Here is an 18,099-nt window from a genome sequence, read left to right as displayed (position 1 = left end):
TGATATCAGAGGTAATAGAATATGTTCATAGAACCACTCACTTAAGCGTGACATTTTTTAATCCTAAGAACCTTTAAGGAAGTAATTTTGTGTGATGAAAAAACTTGTATTTGAAGTCTAACCATTACTTTCATTTCACTTCTGTTTTTTTTAAATTCTGTTAAATTTAAGTAAGTTATGTTTTCTATGATTTTATTAGACAAATTCTTTTAATAGTCTTGTTTTTCTGTATTGTTACACTTATTTATGAGCAAATTAAAATTTTTCCATTTTACAAATATTATTTCTGGATGATGGATCTTGTAGATAAAAAAATAAACTTTCAGAATAAATGAACAAGGTGGAATATCTATTAATTATGTGAAGCCCAATGGGTTTTATAAAAAGCATAAGATATATATTCTATTTCAAAGTAAACTGTTTTGACTTTGTTGGTGGACATTTTTATATCCCTATGGCTATTTATATCTCCATGGCTAATGATGCCACTGTATTCTAAATACAAACTCTTGTGAGGTTCACTTCAACAAACTTGGAATTACTTCAATGTGCTAGATATTATACTACTATTTGGAGTTACAAAGTATTTCATCTGAAGGTGTGTAAAATATATTTGGAATTATTAGAAATAATTAGGAATTATTAATTAGAAATTAGAAATTATTGTGTGCCAGATCCTGTTTTAAGAGATTTATACCTACTTATATATATTGTACTCAATAGCCCAATTATTATATCCCATTTCACAGATAAGGACTCTGAGGCAAGGATAGGATCTAGGATGCAGTCCAGGCAGTTTGGTTCTAGAGCCTGTGCTCTCACCCAGTATTCATGGAGAGTTGTTATAACATGGGACATTAAATCAGCACATGCACCGAGTGCTAAAGGCAGAAGGCAGGAGGCAGAAAGTATCGCCTGATGTAGAAATTAGGAGACGGAAGCCAGGAGGAGATAACACCTAACTCCATGAATAAAATTTACGTGGATGAGTTCATTAATCCCAAAAAGTGACAGCTGAGAATTCTGTCATTCATCACATTACTGGTGAAAAATATTCTGTGACCTTCAAATAATGTGTCAGTAGATGATATATATTTTTATTTCTCTTTTTTAATTCTTACCCAAGGATATGTTTTTCAGTGATGAGAGAGAGAGAGAGAGAGAGAGAGAGAGAGAGAGAGAGAGAGAGAGAGAGAGTGTGTTTGTGTTTTCTACGCACCCTGAACAGGGATAAAACCCAAAAGCTGGGTATGTGTCTTGGCCTGGATTTGAACCAGCAACCCTTCGGTCCTCAGGACTAAGATCTAACCAACTGAGTCTCACCAGCCATGGTAGATGGCATTTATTTTTAAAGGAAAACCTGTAACTAAGTAACGCTAGTAACAAAAATAAAAGTCCAGAAAGGCAAAAGAATGACACAGATAGAGGATAAAATAAAAATCAATTCCTTACTGTAACTTTAAATCACACATTTCTAAATTTTTGCAAGCTATATTTAAATGGCAGTAGAAAAGCAAAAACTAATGATAAATGTCATAAAAATATGCTTTATCATTTCTTCTAAGAATTTATAGAGCTTTTTTATATTTCTATAATATAAAATGAGTAATTTTATAATTTACTTAAGCAAAATGTAATTCTTTAAGTCCTTCAACTGTTACACTGATGTGTATGAGTGTGTGTGTGTGTGTGTATATATATATAACAAATGTATACATACATATATATGCATAAATACATACTCTTTTAAAAACAGGTTTATTTATTTTATTTCTCATGAATTATTAATGATAGATATTAAGGTAATTACAGACAATTGATTTCTCCTTCTAACTCTCTTGTAAGAACTTCTCTATATTCCTTTAACTCCAAAGCTGTTACGTTAAGTGACAGAAATTACTTAAGTGGAAGACAAAAAGCATGAGACTGGAGATATTGTACTCTGAGTGCTTCTACCACATAATTAAGTAAAAGAGACTGTGAAATCTGAATTTTCTCCTTTTTGGCTTATTGCTTTATGTGGAGCATTTACATCCAGTGATGATATTTTGCCAGTGTACTACAGTGCATCCTTTCTGATTCTCTATGGCCCTCATCAGTTCTATTTTGTCCATTCTGATTGGTCAGTTTCAGATCCCTGCAGGTTACCCACTTAATAATACTTGTTCTTATCCCTAAAATAACTTTTTAGTAATAGTTATTTTGATATGTTTTGTGGTACCTTTTCAGAGTTATGCCAGAAACAAAGCAATAAAGAATAGTTTATATTGGCTTTTAGTTTGAAAAGAGCATTTGTATTTTGGCATATACATAGGATAAAAATCAAATATATCTGAAAAAAGCATTCTGAATCAAATATATCTAAAAAATTATTCTGGATGTCTTTAACATGTAATTAACATTATTTCTTTTACTTAAAAAACGATTACAGGCCATTTATGTCATATATTGTTATACTAGTGCCCTGGTACACAGATTCCTGCACATTGAAGGATATTAATTAGAAGGTGGCCCGTGGAGCGGGACTGGGCGAGACTGGGCGAGACTGGCAGGATAAGCCCTGTAGCCAACCTCCCACATCCCCTCCCCAACTGGCCACACCCAGGGCTGAGCCAAGGCTCTAAGGGCATCTGCAGAGTGAGCAGGGTCCCTCCAGCGGGTGGGGTTCCACGGCCTGGCCTGCGGGTATCGGGCTGAAACTGGCTCTCCAACATCCCCTGAGGGGTCCCGGATTGGGAGAGGGCAGTTCTCAGGTGATGCACCCCAGAATCGGGCTCCCTCCACTCTAGTTCTGGGGTGTGTCACTGAAAAACCGCAGCTGCCAGGTCACTGCAGCTCAGCAGCTCCTGCGTTGAGCATCTGCCCCCTGATGATTACGCTGCATAGCTACCAGTGGGACAGTTGCTTAGCCATATATATATAAAATAATCATATTAACTATATTTTAATCAAAATATATCCTTCTCTTTATCTTATCAGTGTCCCAGCAAAACATTTGGTGGATTTGACTCAACCAAAGACCTTCCTGACGATGTTATAACATTTGCAAGAAGTCATCCAGCCATGTACAATCCAGTGTTTCCTATTAATAACCGCCCAGTAATGGTCAAAACAGATGTAAATTATCAGTTTACACAGATTGTAGTGGACCGAGTGGATGCAGAAGATGGCCAGTATGATGTCATGTTTATTGGAACAGGTAAATGTCTGATTTCAGCTCTAAATTTCCTTCAAGACCATTGAATTCAACTGAGTAAGTCTACTGAGAATCAAAGGAAGTTTTTATAGTCATTTTCAAGGTATAGTTAAATGTTAATAAATGACTACAAAACCTGAACATTCTATTGTTATAATGTGTTATCTTTGTAAGCAATTTGACATTTTAAATTCAATTTTTGTTTCAATCAAAAGTTGATAAGAATGATCAGGTAAAGCTAATAATTAGGTAAATAATCAATATCCTTAATTGAATCATAACTCTTTCTGGACAGTGGCTTTTTAGAACAGAGATGTATTGCTCAAACCATACCTAAACTTGCCAAGACATTCAGTAATGGTTTCTGAATTAATTTACAAGAAATTATCCAAACTTTAAAAATACCATAGAGTGTAAATCTCCCAGCAAATAAATCTGGGCAACAAAATTTGTTCAGTGTTTTTGCCATACCATGCGGGGGGGGGGGGGGGGGGGTCACTATATCAGAAAAACAACAAAATGGAGTTATGGGATCATCACATACATTCTTAGATACCTTTCTATAGAAATTCAACAACATTATTTTAATACTTCTTTGATTAGAAACAAACTTTTTACAGGTATATTTTCAGAAAGAATTCCATTGTTATTTTGACATATTTTATTTTTCCCCTCCTCCCTTTAATAATACTGTTTTGAAAGTGCCAGTTACAAATTTGAAACTTGCTACTTAGGGTCAAGTTCCAAGGTAATAAATTCCTTGTCTCCATTAGCATTGTTAACTGACATAAATCAATGGGAAACCGGGTGAGTGCCTCACTGAAACCTGGTATGATAACATTTATTTTCCCTTGGTGAGAAAGAGGTTAAAAATTGCATTAACTACACAGGAATGACAACCTTGGAGTAAGTGCTTTAAGGACTTAAAGTTTTATAACAAAATCGTGAAATACCTATGTTATCAGGTGTAACAGTGTCAGGTTCTGAGCAATACATTACAGTCTACTTTTACGAGAAAGTTTCTATATCAAATGGCAGAATCCCAATGAGACTCAATGTTTGATAAAAGTCAATGAATTGCAAATATCAACTTCTGATTACAAATATGTTTAGAAATTGTAAGATGATATGATTTCTTTTTTGTAAATGTTAGTATATTATTTAATGTCAAATTATAATTAGATCTCTCTACAGAGTAATTAATTTTGTTCACTAATGTCACACTTGCCTTTTTCTTCACCTCTGGCCTAAGCATGTTGAGAAGTCCCTCACTCATTGTCAGTGCAACAAAAGCTTGCTTTCGGCTATTTGACCAAAGAAACCCAATCAGGAGTTTTTAATTCTACTTGGACACATGCTGTCCTTAAAGAAACCAGTTTCATGAGCGTGTTGAATGTCTGATGATGTGGATGGCTATCGGTCAGCACAGACCTGGGTCATCTGTCAGCAAAGTAAATTGATTACAGTAATTTTATCTTTTAACTAAGTAGCACATCATAATGTATTGATCCTAGTTGAGTAATCTGATTCAGTTTGTGTGAAATTGTTTGAAATACTACTCGGTAAAACTCGATCTGGAACACAGATAAAGTGATGTTTGGATACTGGAGACCCATCAGAGGCACTAAGTAGTTTAACCTAACTTACCTTTAATCTTTGGTATTATAAGGAGTCTGAGGTCCTATAAACATAGAAGGATCTTCTTAAAAGAGGAATTTTTTTTAACTTTACAAGGGATACACTAGCAACCTTTTTTGATCTCATATATCACATCATATTGATCCCCTGAAAATGGTTATCAGTGATATGAATACATTGAATTTTTTTTCTGCCATAACTTATTTTTTACTGGCAAGATTTTCTTCTCAAATAATGAGTCTTTAAACTTGATTAAAATGAGCCAGTTGAAACAAAGTATAATTGATCAGCTGATTAGAATTGAAATGTTGAAGAGTCAAATTTTTTAATTTAATAAGGCCCTGTTCTTCATTTTATCAAGAAATAGGAATGTGCCTGTAAATACGAGAACATTAATATCTGCTTAACCCAACTTAGAATAAAAGTGACAGCTCTTGTCATTAAAAGAATTTTAAAATTAGAATGAACAATGCTTGAAATGTAAAATGTATTCAACTTGTTTTTATGATTTATGCTTCTGAATTTTAAATTCTTTAGTACTATAAAATTGATTAACCAAAATTGATAAACCGATTATTGAAAAAAAACACTGCAGTACGTAATCCAAGGTGTTTATTTTGAGAAATAAAGTTGTTGTCATTCATCACTTCATGGTCATTGAGCTGTCTTTAGGGGCCTCTAAGCACTAAAGGCTTTCAGGTGACAAGAGCAGCCAGGCTCTGAAGCGCTAACCACTCTACAAGTATCTGTTGCTTGGCAACATTCCTGGCTTTTTGCAACTACATTAAGTCTTCATAGTAGTCCCTGATTTCATAATAAGAGTGGAAAAACCTGTCATGTAAAAGCTGATATTATTTCTGTTGTATTTTTTTCTGAGACACCTGACAATTTAGATTAAAAATAATAGTCCAACCTAGTAATTATTATATATATTTTTAATAATGCAAGTTCACGGTGATATCATCTTCAAAGCTTCATTTATTTCTAAAAAGTAAATTCTTTTAGTTTTATGCTATGCTTGTAGTTTATCCAGTTGCATGAAAGGCATATGAATATTTTAATAATTCGGTAACAAAAAAATAAAAGGAAGACTGACGTCAAAATGTTCTTTCTGGTCAAATACTGGATTCATTCATTAACACTAAACTCTGTTGAGGTCTGTTTAAATTGTGCTCTTCTCCGTTTTCTCTCAAAGATGTCGGAACCGTTCTTAAAGTGGTTTCAATTCCTAAAGAGACTTGGCATGATTTAGAAGAAGTTCTGCTGGAAGAAATGGCAGTTTTTCGGGTGAGTGCTGCTTCATTTCAAGTGTTAACAAGTTCACTCGCATGTCTCTCCCCCAGGACAGCTGCACTACACTTGGTATGGACAAGTAGTCTAGCATACACTTCTAATTAGCTTGTCAATTAGAAAGCCAGACACTAGTCAAAATAAACCTTGAAATTTTCAATGCTAGTAAAAACTAAAAATGTAGAGAAATGTATTCTTGGCTCATATTTTGTTTTCTCAATGATAATATATATGATTTACATTGTATATTATTTATGTAAGTTACCTCAGTGAACAAACTTCATGAGCCCCCACCTCCAAAATCTCTTTCACACATTACAGTATAACTGGGAAGATACGTAACTTCCATGAATGTTAAGGGAAATACTTTCAGAATGATAGGGGAATGAACACATTCAACCATTCTGCAGCTTTTTCATGAATTGTTTTATCATGTTCTTTACAAAATTATTTCTTAGAAGAAAAGGTTTGAGACTTCTATGTCACGAGCGGTACATTTGTTATGGATTCCTACCCTACACTTTTAAGAAATGTACAGATATGTGTCCCTCTCTCCTGAATCACAGAAGATCAAAGCAAATTTACATAGGATTGGGGTAGAGACTGGAGGATATGTGTTGACGTGAGAGAGGTCAACTTAAGCAATATAACTTACCACCATGTCCGTTCCTTCTGGAACGCTAGCTAATAGGAAGATTTGGTTTGAAGCACACCTTGAAAGACATTATTTATCTTAGGAGAGGGAAGTAGATGTCTATAAAAGGAGTGGTTTTAATTTTTGATAAAATAATAGAGAATCTTATAAGATTGCAAAATACACTGGAATTAGAAGAATTCTGTGGATGAGAAAACGTTGGATCTAGCCTTACAACTCAAAATTATCTCACTTAGTCTCCAGGTGTCTCACATACTTTACCTGTAAAATGAAGTATCTGGATCAAATTTTTCAGTTGATTAACTGTTTTAATTGTAAGCAAAGTCTTCCTAAGACATGTCTTAGACTCATATTTCTAAATCAATTTGTTAAAATAAATTGCCTCTTGCTCACTACTCAGTACTATTTTAAAAAAGAAGTGAAGTACAGTATGGCAAGCTCCTGATATACACTCATTCAATTAAAATGATGATTACCATTGGAACAATAACTGGTAAATCATGACATAGACATCTTATAATAATAACTAAACAATGTTCCAGTGGAAAGATTTAGGTTCTTTAGTCACAGATACATGGCACTTTTGTTAGGAACATTTAACAATTCCTTTTGAAATTCCCCATCAGTAAAACAAGAATAATGCCTACTTCACAAGGAGGCTAGAAAAAAGATACTATATGTAAAGCATTTAGGACAGTGCTAAATACTGTACTCATAATTTTATTGTTAACATAATTTTATTGTCTTGGTTTAGCTACACTGAAAATAAGCCACATTTCCAATAGCACTTTCACTAATTCCTGGCCTTCAAATAATAAAATTATCATAGTTATATTATGACTAGAGGCCCAGTGCATGAAATTCGTGCACAGGTAAAGACCCAAGGGGCTGTTGGCTGCTGGCTGGGGCCTCCCTTCCCCAGCTGCCAGCTGCTGGCCAGGGCCTTCCTTCATTTCATGCAGCCCCCTTGTGGTCAGTGCATATCATAGAGAGCAATCGAACTCCCAGTCTGTGGAACTCCCAAGGGGATACTTTGCATATTAGGCTTTTATATATATAGTGTTTTTTTTAATATTTTAATAATTTTTATTTCTTAAAGTATTACAAAGAGTATTACATATGTCTCCTTTTTTCCCCTCCTTGACATTCCCCCGGCCCCTACCCCCCGCCCCCCCCCCCCGCCCCGTGTCTTGTGTCCATTGGTTAATCTTATATGCATGCATATAAGTCCTTCAGTTGGTCTCTTAATCCCCCCCCCAACCCTCCCCAGGCTTCCCACTGTAGTTTAACATTCTGTTCAATGTTGCTCTGCTTCTGTATCTACCCCTGTTCATCAGTCCATACTGGTCCCCTTTATTTGTCCCAACCTCACTGGAGTAGTCTCAACCTCACCAGGGCCGTCTGAGCCTCACCAGGGCCGTTTCAACCTCACCGGGGTCGTCCCTACCACACCGGGGCCGTTTCAACCTGACCGGGGTTGTCCCTACCACACCGGGGCCGTTTCGACCTGACCGGGGTTGTCCCTACCAGACCGGGGTCGTCCCTACCTCACGGGGGCCGTTTCAACCTCACCGGGTCCGTCCCGACTTCACCAGGGCCGTTTCAACCTCACCGGGGTTGTCCCTACCACACCAGGGCCGTTTCAACCTGACCGGGGTTGTCCCTACCACACTGGGGCCGTTTCGACCTGACCGGGGTCATCCCTACCTCACGGGGGCCGTTTCAACCTCACCGGGGTTGTCCCTACCACACCGGGGCTGTTTCAACCTGACCGGGGTTGTCCCTACCACACCGGGGCTGTTTCGACCTGACTGGGGTCGTCCCTACCTCACGGGGGCCGTTTCAAACTCACCGGGGTCGTCCCTACCACACCAGGGCCGTTTCGACCTGACCAGGGTCGTCCCTACCACACCGGGGCCGTTTCAACTTGACCGGGGTTGTCCCTACCACACCGGGGCCGTTTCGACCTGACCAGGGTCGTCCCTACCTCACGGGGTCCGTTTCAACCTCACCGGGGTCGTCCCTACCACACCAGGGCCGTTTCGACCTGACCAGGGTCGTCCCTACCACACCGGGGCCGTTTCGACCTGACTGGGGTTGTCCCTACCACACCGGGGCCGTTTCGACCTGACCAGGGTCGTCCCTACCTCACGGGGGCCGTTTCAACCTCACCGGGGTCGTCCCTACCTCACGGGGGCCGTTTCAACCTCACCGGGGTCATCCCTACCTCACGGGGGCCGTTTCAACCTCACCGGGGTTGTCCCTACCACACCGGGGCTCTTTCAACCTGACCAGGGTTGTCCCTACCACACCGGGGCCGTTTCGACCTGACCAGGGTCGTCCCTACCTCACGGGGGCCGTTTCAACCTCACCGGGGTCGTCCCTACCTCACGGGGGCCGTTTCAACCTCACCGGGGTCGTCCCTACCTCACGGGGGCCGTTTCAACCTCACCGGGGTCGTCCCTACCACACCGGGGCCGTTTCGACCTGACTGGGGTCGTCCCTACCTCACGGGGGTTGTTTCAACCTCACCGGGGTCGTCCCTACCACACCGCAACCTCACCGGGGCCATCCCGACCTCACCGGGGCCATCCCAGCCTTACCGGGGAAACAGGAAGTTTGGCCCTCTGTCCCCTGCCAGCGGCTCCCCACTAGACAAAATCTCCAGGCGTTCCTGGTGGTTGAACATCCAGTACTCCTGGCCTCCACCAAGTGCACAGACTGCCTGTCTGCTGTCCCCCAGCGCCCCACAAGAGACTGGGACCAGTGGGCATGTTTGTGCGCTTGCTGGTACAGCAGTTCCACAGTGCCGGCTGAGTCAGGCCCAGCCCTGGCCGGCCCCGGACCCGACTCTGCCCCCCGATTGCGTCCCTCCCAGATGCAAGGAGCTGAAATCTGCAGCCTGCTGGGATGGGCTCTGTACTTGGTGCCTCTGCACATCCTACTCAGTTTCAATGCGCTTCTTTCTATGCGAGGAGTTGAAATCTGCAGTTTGTTGGGTTGACTCTGTACTTGGTGTCACATCCTACTCAGTCTCAATGTTCTTTCTCTCCTTCCAGTTGTAGAGCTTCCACTGGGCCAACTTTCCCATGGTTCTGTATGATAGGTGTTTGTCTGATATTTGGTAGTTTCGATGTTGTTGTGTGAGGTAGCACGCACAGGTCTCTTCCTTATGCCGCCATCCTGGTTCTCCTGGGTCTGCTTCTTGAGTGTGTCTCTCATGGCTGCGAGCAGTTGAAGTCTGCAATTTGTTGGGATAGGCTGCAAAAGCGCAGGTGGGTCTTTTTGTGCACCTGGCACAGCTTGGATGGGGATGTAAATTGATTAGGGCTGAGACTCAGGGAGTCGCCATGGCGGAGCAAATAGCACTGGCTGAGTCTCCGCGGCCCCTTGACTCTCTGCCAGGGCTTTGTGTCCCCCAGTGCCGGCGAGCAGCTGTGCAACAGAGTCTCCCTCGCTTTCTGATGGCTGCAAGGCCGTGCTGCCTCTCCCCGTAGGGTCTGGTGCTTCATGATCCCGCCTGAACCAGCTCAGTGGATTTGAAAGTTTGCAAAAGCAAAGGCGTTTCTACTTGTGAGTCTGGCACAGCCCAGATGGGAATGTAAATTGCGTAGGGCGGGGTCACAGGGAGTCGCCGGGGCGGAGACTCAGTGGCCCCTTGCCTATCCAGGACTCCAGGACTTTGCGTCCCCCAGTGCCGGCGAGCAGCCGAGCGCCAGAGCCTCCCTCGCTTTCTGACCGCTGGAAGGCCGTGCCGTCTCTCGCCTTGGGGCCTGGGGCCTCAGAGACCCGCCCGAACCAGCTCAGTGGATTTGAGAGTTTGTAAAAGCACAGTCATTCCCTCTTGTGCCTCTGGCACAGCCCTGAGGGTAGGGCGGGGTCACAGGGAGTCGCCAGCGTGGAGGAAATAGCGATGGCGGCGTCTCCGCGCCCCTCGCCTCCCCGGGGCCCCAGGACTTCTTGTCCCTCGGTGCCTGCGAGCAGCCGCGTGTCAGAGCTTCCCTCGCTCTCCGACCACTGCAAGGCCGTGGCCGCCTCTCCCTGTGGGATCTGGGGCCTCAGAGACCCGCCCCGAGCAAGCCCAGAGGATTCGAGGGTTCGTAAAAAACCGAGAACCCATTTGCAGCCCGCGTGGCGTGTGACTGCGTACCTCTGGTTTTGGTGCCTCCGTAGCTCCCACTCAGTCTCACTGCGCTTCTTTCTTTTCCTCCAGTTGTAGATCTCCCACTGGGCCAACTTCCCCATGGTTCTGAGTGGCGGTTGTTTACTTCATAGTTGATAGTTTCAATGATGCTGTGAGAGAGCAGCACACACAGGTCCGCTCCCTACGCCGCCATCGTGGCTATATAGTTTTTAAATCAGATTCTTAGACCTTATTTTTATTTATGCCTGACATAGAGTGATGACTAATTCCTATAGTTCACTAAGTCCCACTTCAGTATTTACACATTAATATTTTACATATTCAAAAATACAATTATCCTAATGGACTGTGTTAGAAATATAGAATCCATCTAGATTCAGCAAACCAATTATGGGCACTGAAGGGGAGGTATATAAATTGCTGTTTTGTGTCCTTTCTTGTGTCTTCCAGAGCCTAAAATATGTTTTCAACCAAAATCTATTAAATAAATGAAGGAATTTGTATTGATGAAAAAAATAAAATATAAGAAAGTAAAGAGTTTAAGGTCTTTCTCAGTAAGACCATGTTAAAGGAGGTGCCAAAGTCCAAGGAAGATAAACCAGGATCAGCAACAAATTATACAGCTGATTATATCCCATATTACTCTCTAGTAGAAAAAAAAAATAGAAATTCTACATATTAAAAATTAATATTGCCACCAATGTTGTAAATGAAGTTACAGGGCACACGACTGGTCAACTGTCTGTCCCCTGGTGGTCAATGCACATTATAGCGAGTGGATGGGCAGCCTTAGCATATCATTAGCATATTACACTTTGATTGGTTGAACAGCCGATCGGACAAACAGACACTTAGCATATTAGGCTTTTATTACATAGGATTATTATATATTATTTTTTATTTATTAATTCACAGTACACAAATATATTCTACTTACCATGATTCTGCTACATTGCTAAATTCTTATGGTTCAGAGTTGAACACAAAAAACACAGTCCGTGATCTTATGTAGCTTATAGACTTTTACATGTTTTCCAACATAGTTTCAAGGACTTAATTTATTATCTATTATTACAGTAAAGTTTTATCTTGTACAATTGTATCAAGTTATATCATGCCATTTTGAAATTAATAATTGTTTTATTAATTATATTATGGGAGTTTATGAATCAGAACATGCATAATTTTACAGTAACACTATATTCTAGCTAATTTATATTCCCCATACCTCTGGAATTTTAAGTTTACATTTTTCTTCTTAGGTACATTTTTTTACTACAATAATAAAAATTCAGTTTAATAAAGATTAATTTATTCTGATCTTAAATGACTGCTAACAAAATCTTGAGAGGTTGCAAACACATATATTTAATATCTATTAGATTTGTTAGCATGTTGCAATTTTCAGAGAAATACACAACTGAGTTATACCTATGATAACTATTAAATGACATTTGTGTAATTTTTAAGATATCACAAGAAAGTTTATCAGTTTCTAACAATTAAATATAAATACGTAATATAGCGCTGGCCTGGAAACAAGTATTTATGATTTTGTGAAAAAGATTTTTGCAACATAGAACACATATCTTTTCATAGATAAATGTTCCAGTTCACTCCTATGTTCTCTGCTATGCATTATTGTCATTATTATTTCTTTGGTCCTCAAGTAGACAAAACATATTGGGGCAGAGTTTAGAGAAATATTTACTTTCAACATTCTGTTCTATCAGGCAAGGTTCATACATGTATTGTGGTCTAGCAATTGGAATATTTCACTGTCAAACTTTGTTTAATTTTGCAGTGGGAGAAAAAAACACAATACATTAAAGCAATTGCTATACACAGTGAAAAAAGCAGAGAAATGTTACAGTCTCTGTATTTCAAAGTGAACCTTATGAGTCATTCTATTTAACATAAAATAAAATTAAAAAGGGTTAACCTGAGCAAGATGGTAGTTTGACAAGATAAATATGCAAGGAACAAATTTAGGGTCATGATAGTATCTGATACTCTTAGAATTTAAAATGAGTTATTTAATGTCATCTAACCTGTTAATTTTATCATAATTTCTCCAGGAGACCATATTCATGTGTCCTTCCTAGACCGAATAATCAAATCTCAAATGAAATCCTGAATTACAGCCAGTACTATGTCCATTACCATCTTGAGGGTGGTGTCAGGAAAACACCCTAGCTAATCACAGAACATTCCAGTGGTTTCAGTTACATCCAAGATACTTTTATTTGGGTGAAATCACATCCCAATCAGAGTATAGAAAAAAAAAATTTATCTATAATAACATTTCCACTTTAGAATAAAATTTTAATAGGTAGTAAGAAGTGAAATAAAATTGGCATTGTTATAAAACTCTAGAAATGACTTTGAATTGTCATTATATATTCAAAATGACATTAAAATACTAAGACAAACTTAATTCCAAATATTATTATAATCACAAATCTATATTTATATAATATTTACTATGTGATTCTAGGAATATGCTGGTTACAGTCAGTTGATCCTCAACTTCTTCAGTTCATAATTTTTAAAAGTATTTTATAATTATGATTATTTATTATGCTAAGTGAATTAAGCCAATCTGAAGAAGACAAATATCACATGATCTCACTTATTTGTGGAATCCAATGAACAAAATGAATTGACCAACAAAATACGACCTGAAGCATGGCGGTATGGAACAGACTGACATACCATGTAGGGGTTGGGGGTTGAGGAGAGATAAACCAAAGAACTTATCCTATATAATGAAAGGCTAATATGCAAATAGACTGAACAGTGGAACAACCGAACAACCAGTCACTATTACGTGCACTGACCACCAGGGGGTACACGCAGAACATGGCGGGTGTTGGCATCAGGCAGCAGAGTGGGGAACATGGCGAGCAGCAGCCACAGGGGGATGGTGGAGCAGATGAGCAGGGGCTCCAGACTAAGGCAGGGCGCCAGTCGCTGTCATTAGGGCAAGCCTCTAGTGGTTACTGAAAATTCTTTGCTCCCGTGTGCCACGGTCCCACCTGGCGCTCACACCTGTTGCTGGAGATGGCTCCGCTCCCACCCGCTGCCAGCACCCTGTGCCGGCCCTGATCACCCCTGAGGGCTTCTCCACCTGCCCCTGCTCCTGAGGGGCAATCGGGGCAGCAGCCACCGCACACATCCTCTGATGGTGCCGGCCCCACTGAAACCCACTACTGGCACCAGCCACAATCACTCTGCACTGTCAGAGGGTGCGAGCGGGGCCGGTGCCATCAGTGCGTGGGAGTGGTGGCAACGGGAGTGGGGCTGCCAGAAGACAGGGAACTGGGAGCGAGGAGGATGGGCCTAGACCTGCCCTGGTGCCCACTGCAGCCTCGCGACCCACAGTTCATTTCAAGGTACACAAATTCGTGCACTGGGCCCCTAGTATACTTATATGTATAGCCCATGGTCATGGGCAATAGGGTGGTGAAGACCTGGAGCAGGAGAGTAGGGGCTGGGTAGCGGGGGGTAAAGGGAGGGAAAATGGGAGACATCTGTAATATTGTCAATAATAAAATATATAAAAAAGCAAAATTAAGATTACTAGTAAATGGTAGCTATTGTTAACTAGTTCCAGCTGTGGGTAAACTACGGCCTGCGGGCCGGATCCGGACCGTTTGAAATGAATAAAACTAAAAAAAAAAGACCGTACCCTTTTATGTAATGATGTTTACTTTGAATTTATATTAGTTCACACAAACACTCCATCCATGCTTTTGTTCCGGCCCTCCCGTCCAGTTTAAGAACCCATTGTGGCCCTCGAGTCAAAAAGTTTGCCAATAAAAGTCTCCTTTAAAATGCTTGAAAATTCTATATCTATATCTTATTAAAAATATTCAAAAGGTATAAAAGCCAGACATTTCTAGATTTTTACTTCACCCAAGGTGGGATTTTCTTTCTAGTTCAAAGAGGGTTTTACTTTGAGACAGTGGAAGATTACATCAAGTTGCAGTACATTTAGTGCAATGGGTTTATTTATAGTCCTATTAACTGCAAGGGATTGCAAGGGAGTTACATCAATAACACATGCATTTTAAACCCAACTTATGCAATATTCCATGAACAGCTGAGCAAATAAATGAAAGAGTTTTCATTTTCATTCAAATGTAAAACATAATTGATGCTTTCCAAAACCTAGACTATTAACTTATTCTAAAGGAGTGCCTACGTGCTTAGCATCCAGGGAGCTATGTCAGATTCTCCAGGACCAGCAGGTTGAAAAGCTATGCAAGTGCAAAAGTTTAATAAAGACTAGGTTAAAATATCTGGAAAAATATATAATAAATTAAAGTCATAGAAAATCTTGAAAAGATGCTGTTTTTAATATCATTTGTACTTGAATACCAATTAAATTTGCAAATGAACCAGTTTGCATGAAAATTGTTTATGAAGCTATATCTGATTTAAATGGAAATCATATTCACCACCAGCTATTTCTCAGAACAAAATATAGCTTATTTAAATAGATGTCATCTTAATATTTTATCTATTCAAATTCAACTAAGGCAGCATATAGTACATCTTATTCCAAACTGTTAATTAATTTTCTAGTCTGAAAAATAAATAAGGTTCTTTTAATTAAGAGATTTTAAGATCTTAATTTAAAAATGTTGAAATTATAATGTGAGTTTGGTGTGGATTGGGATTTGTTTTGTTTTGCAATTTATGTATGAAATAATTCATTTTCATCTACCTTGTAGATATGTAATTCGATGAACATGAAATGAATGAATATTAATCAGCTTCACTTTTATATAGTTTTATTTAAGATTTTTAAAGAACTTAGATATATCTAACTTTTACTTCATTATAGTAAACTGTTAATAATTCTCTAAGAAACACTTTCCTTGCACCTTGAAAGTCTGCTTGAAGTTAGCTGCTTACAAAATCACATAATCATTTCTCCTGTAAAACTTTTGGAATTAAAGAAGTTACTATGGAAAATTTTTCTTTTTAACACTTCTAAATTCAGTGTTTGGGTTCATTGATTTCAATATTATTCAAAACTAAATAAAGTAGTCAACTTTGTCTTCTATAAGGTGAAAATCAGTCCCCTTAATTTTTGTGATTTGATGCTACTACTATAAATTCTAAACATCATATCACTGAATAGAGAAAATTGATAGACAGTCTCTTCATAGTTGTCTTTATGGTTTACAATTCCTATAGAAAATATTTATTTTTAATATCATTAATTACACTATGGGGAATCTTTAAATTATCCTAATAAAATTAGTTTACATTCTAAATCATTTATCTCATGTATTTCTCAAGCAGGTTGTCTTTTACTTAGTTACCTTATTTTATTTTTATTTTATTTTATTTTATTTTATTTATTATTTTAGAGTATGTTTATTAAAGTTGGGGACAGTGAAACAAGAAAAGGCTTAGGACAGAAGAAGCAACAGGAAAGAGCCTACGTGAGCCTGCTTTGGCTCTCTGGGAAGTCAGATAAAAGGGGGTTCTTGGGGACAGGTTCAAGGTGTTAGGCCCGGAGGAGTTGCTGCTGCCCATTGCTCTCCTGGTTGCAAGTCTCATGAGGACCCTTACAGTTTGAGAGATGCATGCCTGTGGGTAAAGAACATGGGAAAGGGAAAGGCACGGGCATGCTCCCAGGAGGGAGAGCAAGCCCTGGGTCCTCTTTCTTGTGGGTTTTTAAGTCCTGGGGTTTAGGGAAGGTATTAAGGGAGGATCTCAATAGAATATACATCAGCTTTATGTTGATGCGCCAAAATGAGATTTATTGCCTTAACTGCATCTGTCTTTGAGTGTGGTTGGCATAAACGGTACTAACTGGATTTCTGCTATCTATCTCCCTGCATAGGATTAAAACCAAAATACGGGGTTTTTGAGTCCGAGTTCACTGTCTCAGGAAATCGGAGACTAAAGTCGTGTTAGTGGAACTGAAGTTTATTGAAAGGGGCCAGTCTTGGAGAAGGTGCAGCTGGGGTTCCAGGAGCTGCCCAGTGTCCAGGGCTTCCTTTCCATGTCATAGTCAGGAGTAGTTCAGCATCCAAGCTTATTAAAGTCTAATAGTCCATGTGTGGAGGCCCATATGGCGATAAGCCACGTGGGCACAGGGGAGCACATCTCCTGCCATCCACCCAAGAACCTAGCACACCAGAGAGAGAGAGAAGAGGAAGCATACGTGCTTTTTTATATATATGCTTCTTATTTCCTGATTAGTTCTTTCAAAGAATTTTACCTTCACAAATTCCTTGGGATTGGTTTATATGCCTTACTACCTTGTGATTGGTTATCTGCAAGCTGCCTGTCAGCAACATTAAACATTTTAAAGCTCATGTCTCCCTGGCGCACCTTTCCTTCCCTGCCCAGTTGGGGTGCCTTAGTAACTTCACCTACTTGGATTTTCAGTTTTATTTCCTCCTCTCCCGCCCCCCCCCCCCCATGGTCCCTGTCCCTGTCTACCTAGCTTCCCTCTGTCTCCTTGGGATGATTTAAGCTATTTATACTCTGGTTGGGGAGGAGAGGTGTAAACCATTTACTCTTAAGTATCCTTGTTACGAAGATAGGATTTTCCATTTACTAGATGCCTGTAAACTACTTGGGTGTTTAACTATCATTCTCAGTTTCCCTAACATACTTTCCCTGGCTTACTAGCATGTCTTTTTTCCCCCTCAGAAAATTCCTTCCATGAAATCTTTTAGGGAAATATCTTAGGGATGATGAGGGAGGATAGTATGTCTTCATTAACTGCTTCCTGTTGACAGGGGCTGTGGTTCCTGCCTATACAGGATGTGGAAATCTCTTCCTGCATGATCTAAGGGGGGTAATAGAATGGGATCCAAGACTGGAACAGAGAGGTTATTAGCTGATTCTTCCAAAGTATGAATGGATGGGAATCCCCAAAGCATCATCCTCTTGATATGGAATCGTTGTATCATTCCAGAAGCAAAGTTGGTAGATTGCTTCATATTTTGTTGACTCAATTATGTAGTCCTGAAAATAAGTCGATTCAGTTAAATTGCTGAGTGTCATTTCAGGAAGTGGTGATGCAGATGGGCTCCCAAAGTGAGACATATATCGTATAAAGAAGAAATCAGGTATTTAATAGGGGCATGCCTATGAAACAGAAGATAAAGACAAAGTTTAATGGTCACATAAATTTTAAACCAG

The 18,099-nt window shown here is 39.7% G+C and overlaps 1 protein-coding gene across 1 annotated transcript in view; it reads left to right on the top strand.

The window, feature by feature from the left end:
* SEMA3A (semaphorin 3A) overlaps nt 1–18,099 on the top strand; it is a 195,098-nt gene that overhangs the window by 151,334 nt on the left and 25,665 nt on the right. The window contains exons 11-12 of the mRNA XM_070424158.1: nt 2,980–3,199; nt 6,030–6,121. Of these exons, the coding sequence (XP_070280259.1) occupies nt 2,980–3,199; nt 6,030–6,121 (312 nt within the window). The remainder of the gene's footprint in view (nt 1–2,979; nt 3,200–6,029; nt 6,122–18,099) is intronic.

The sequence above is a fragment of the Myotis yumanensis genome, unplaced genomic scaffold (assembly GCF_028538775.1).
Source record: "Myotis yumanensis isolate MYYU_CA2020_CCGP unplaced genomic scaffold, mMyoYum1.0.hap1 SCAF_9, whole genome shotgun sequence".
In the NCBI taxonomy this organism is placed as follows: domain Eukaryota; kingdom Metazoa; phylum Chordata; class Mammalia; order Chiroptera; family Vespertilionidae; genus Myotis; species Myotis yumanensis.
The sequence above is the reverse complement of the archived record's forward strand: the minus strand, read 5'-3'. Positions and strand labels throughout refer to the sequence as shown.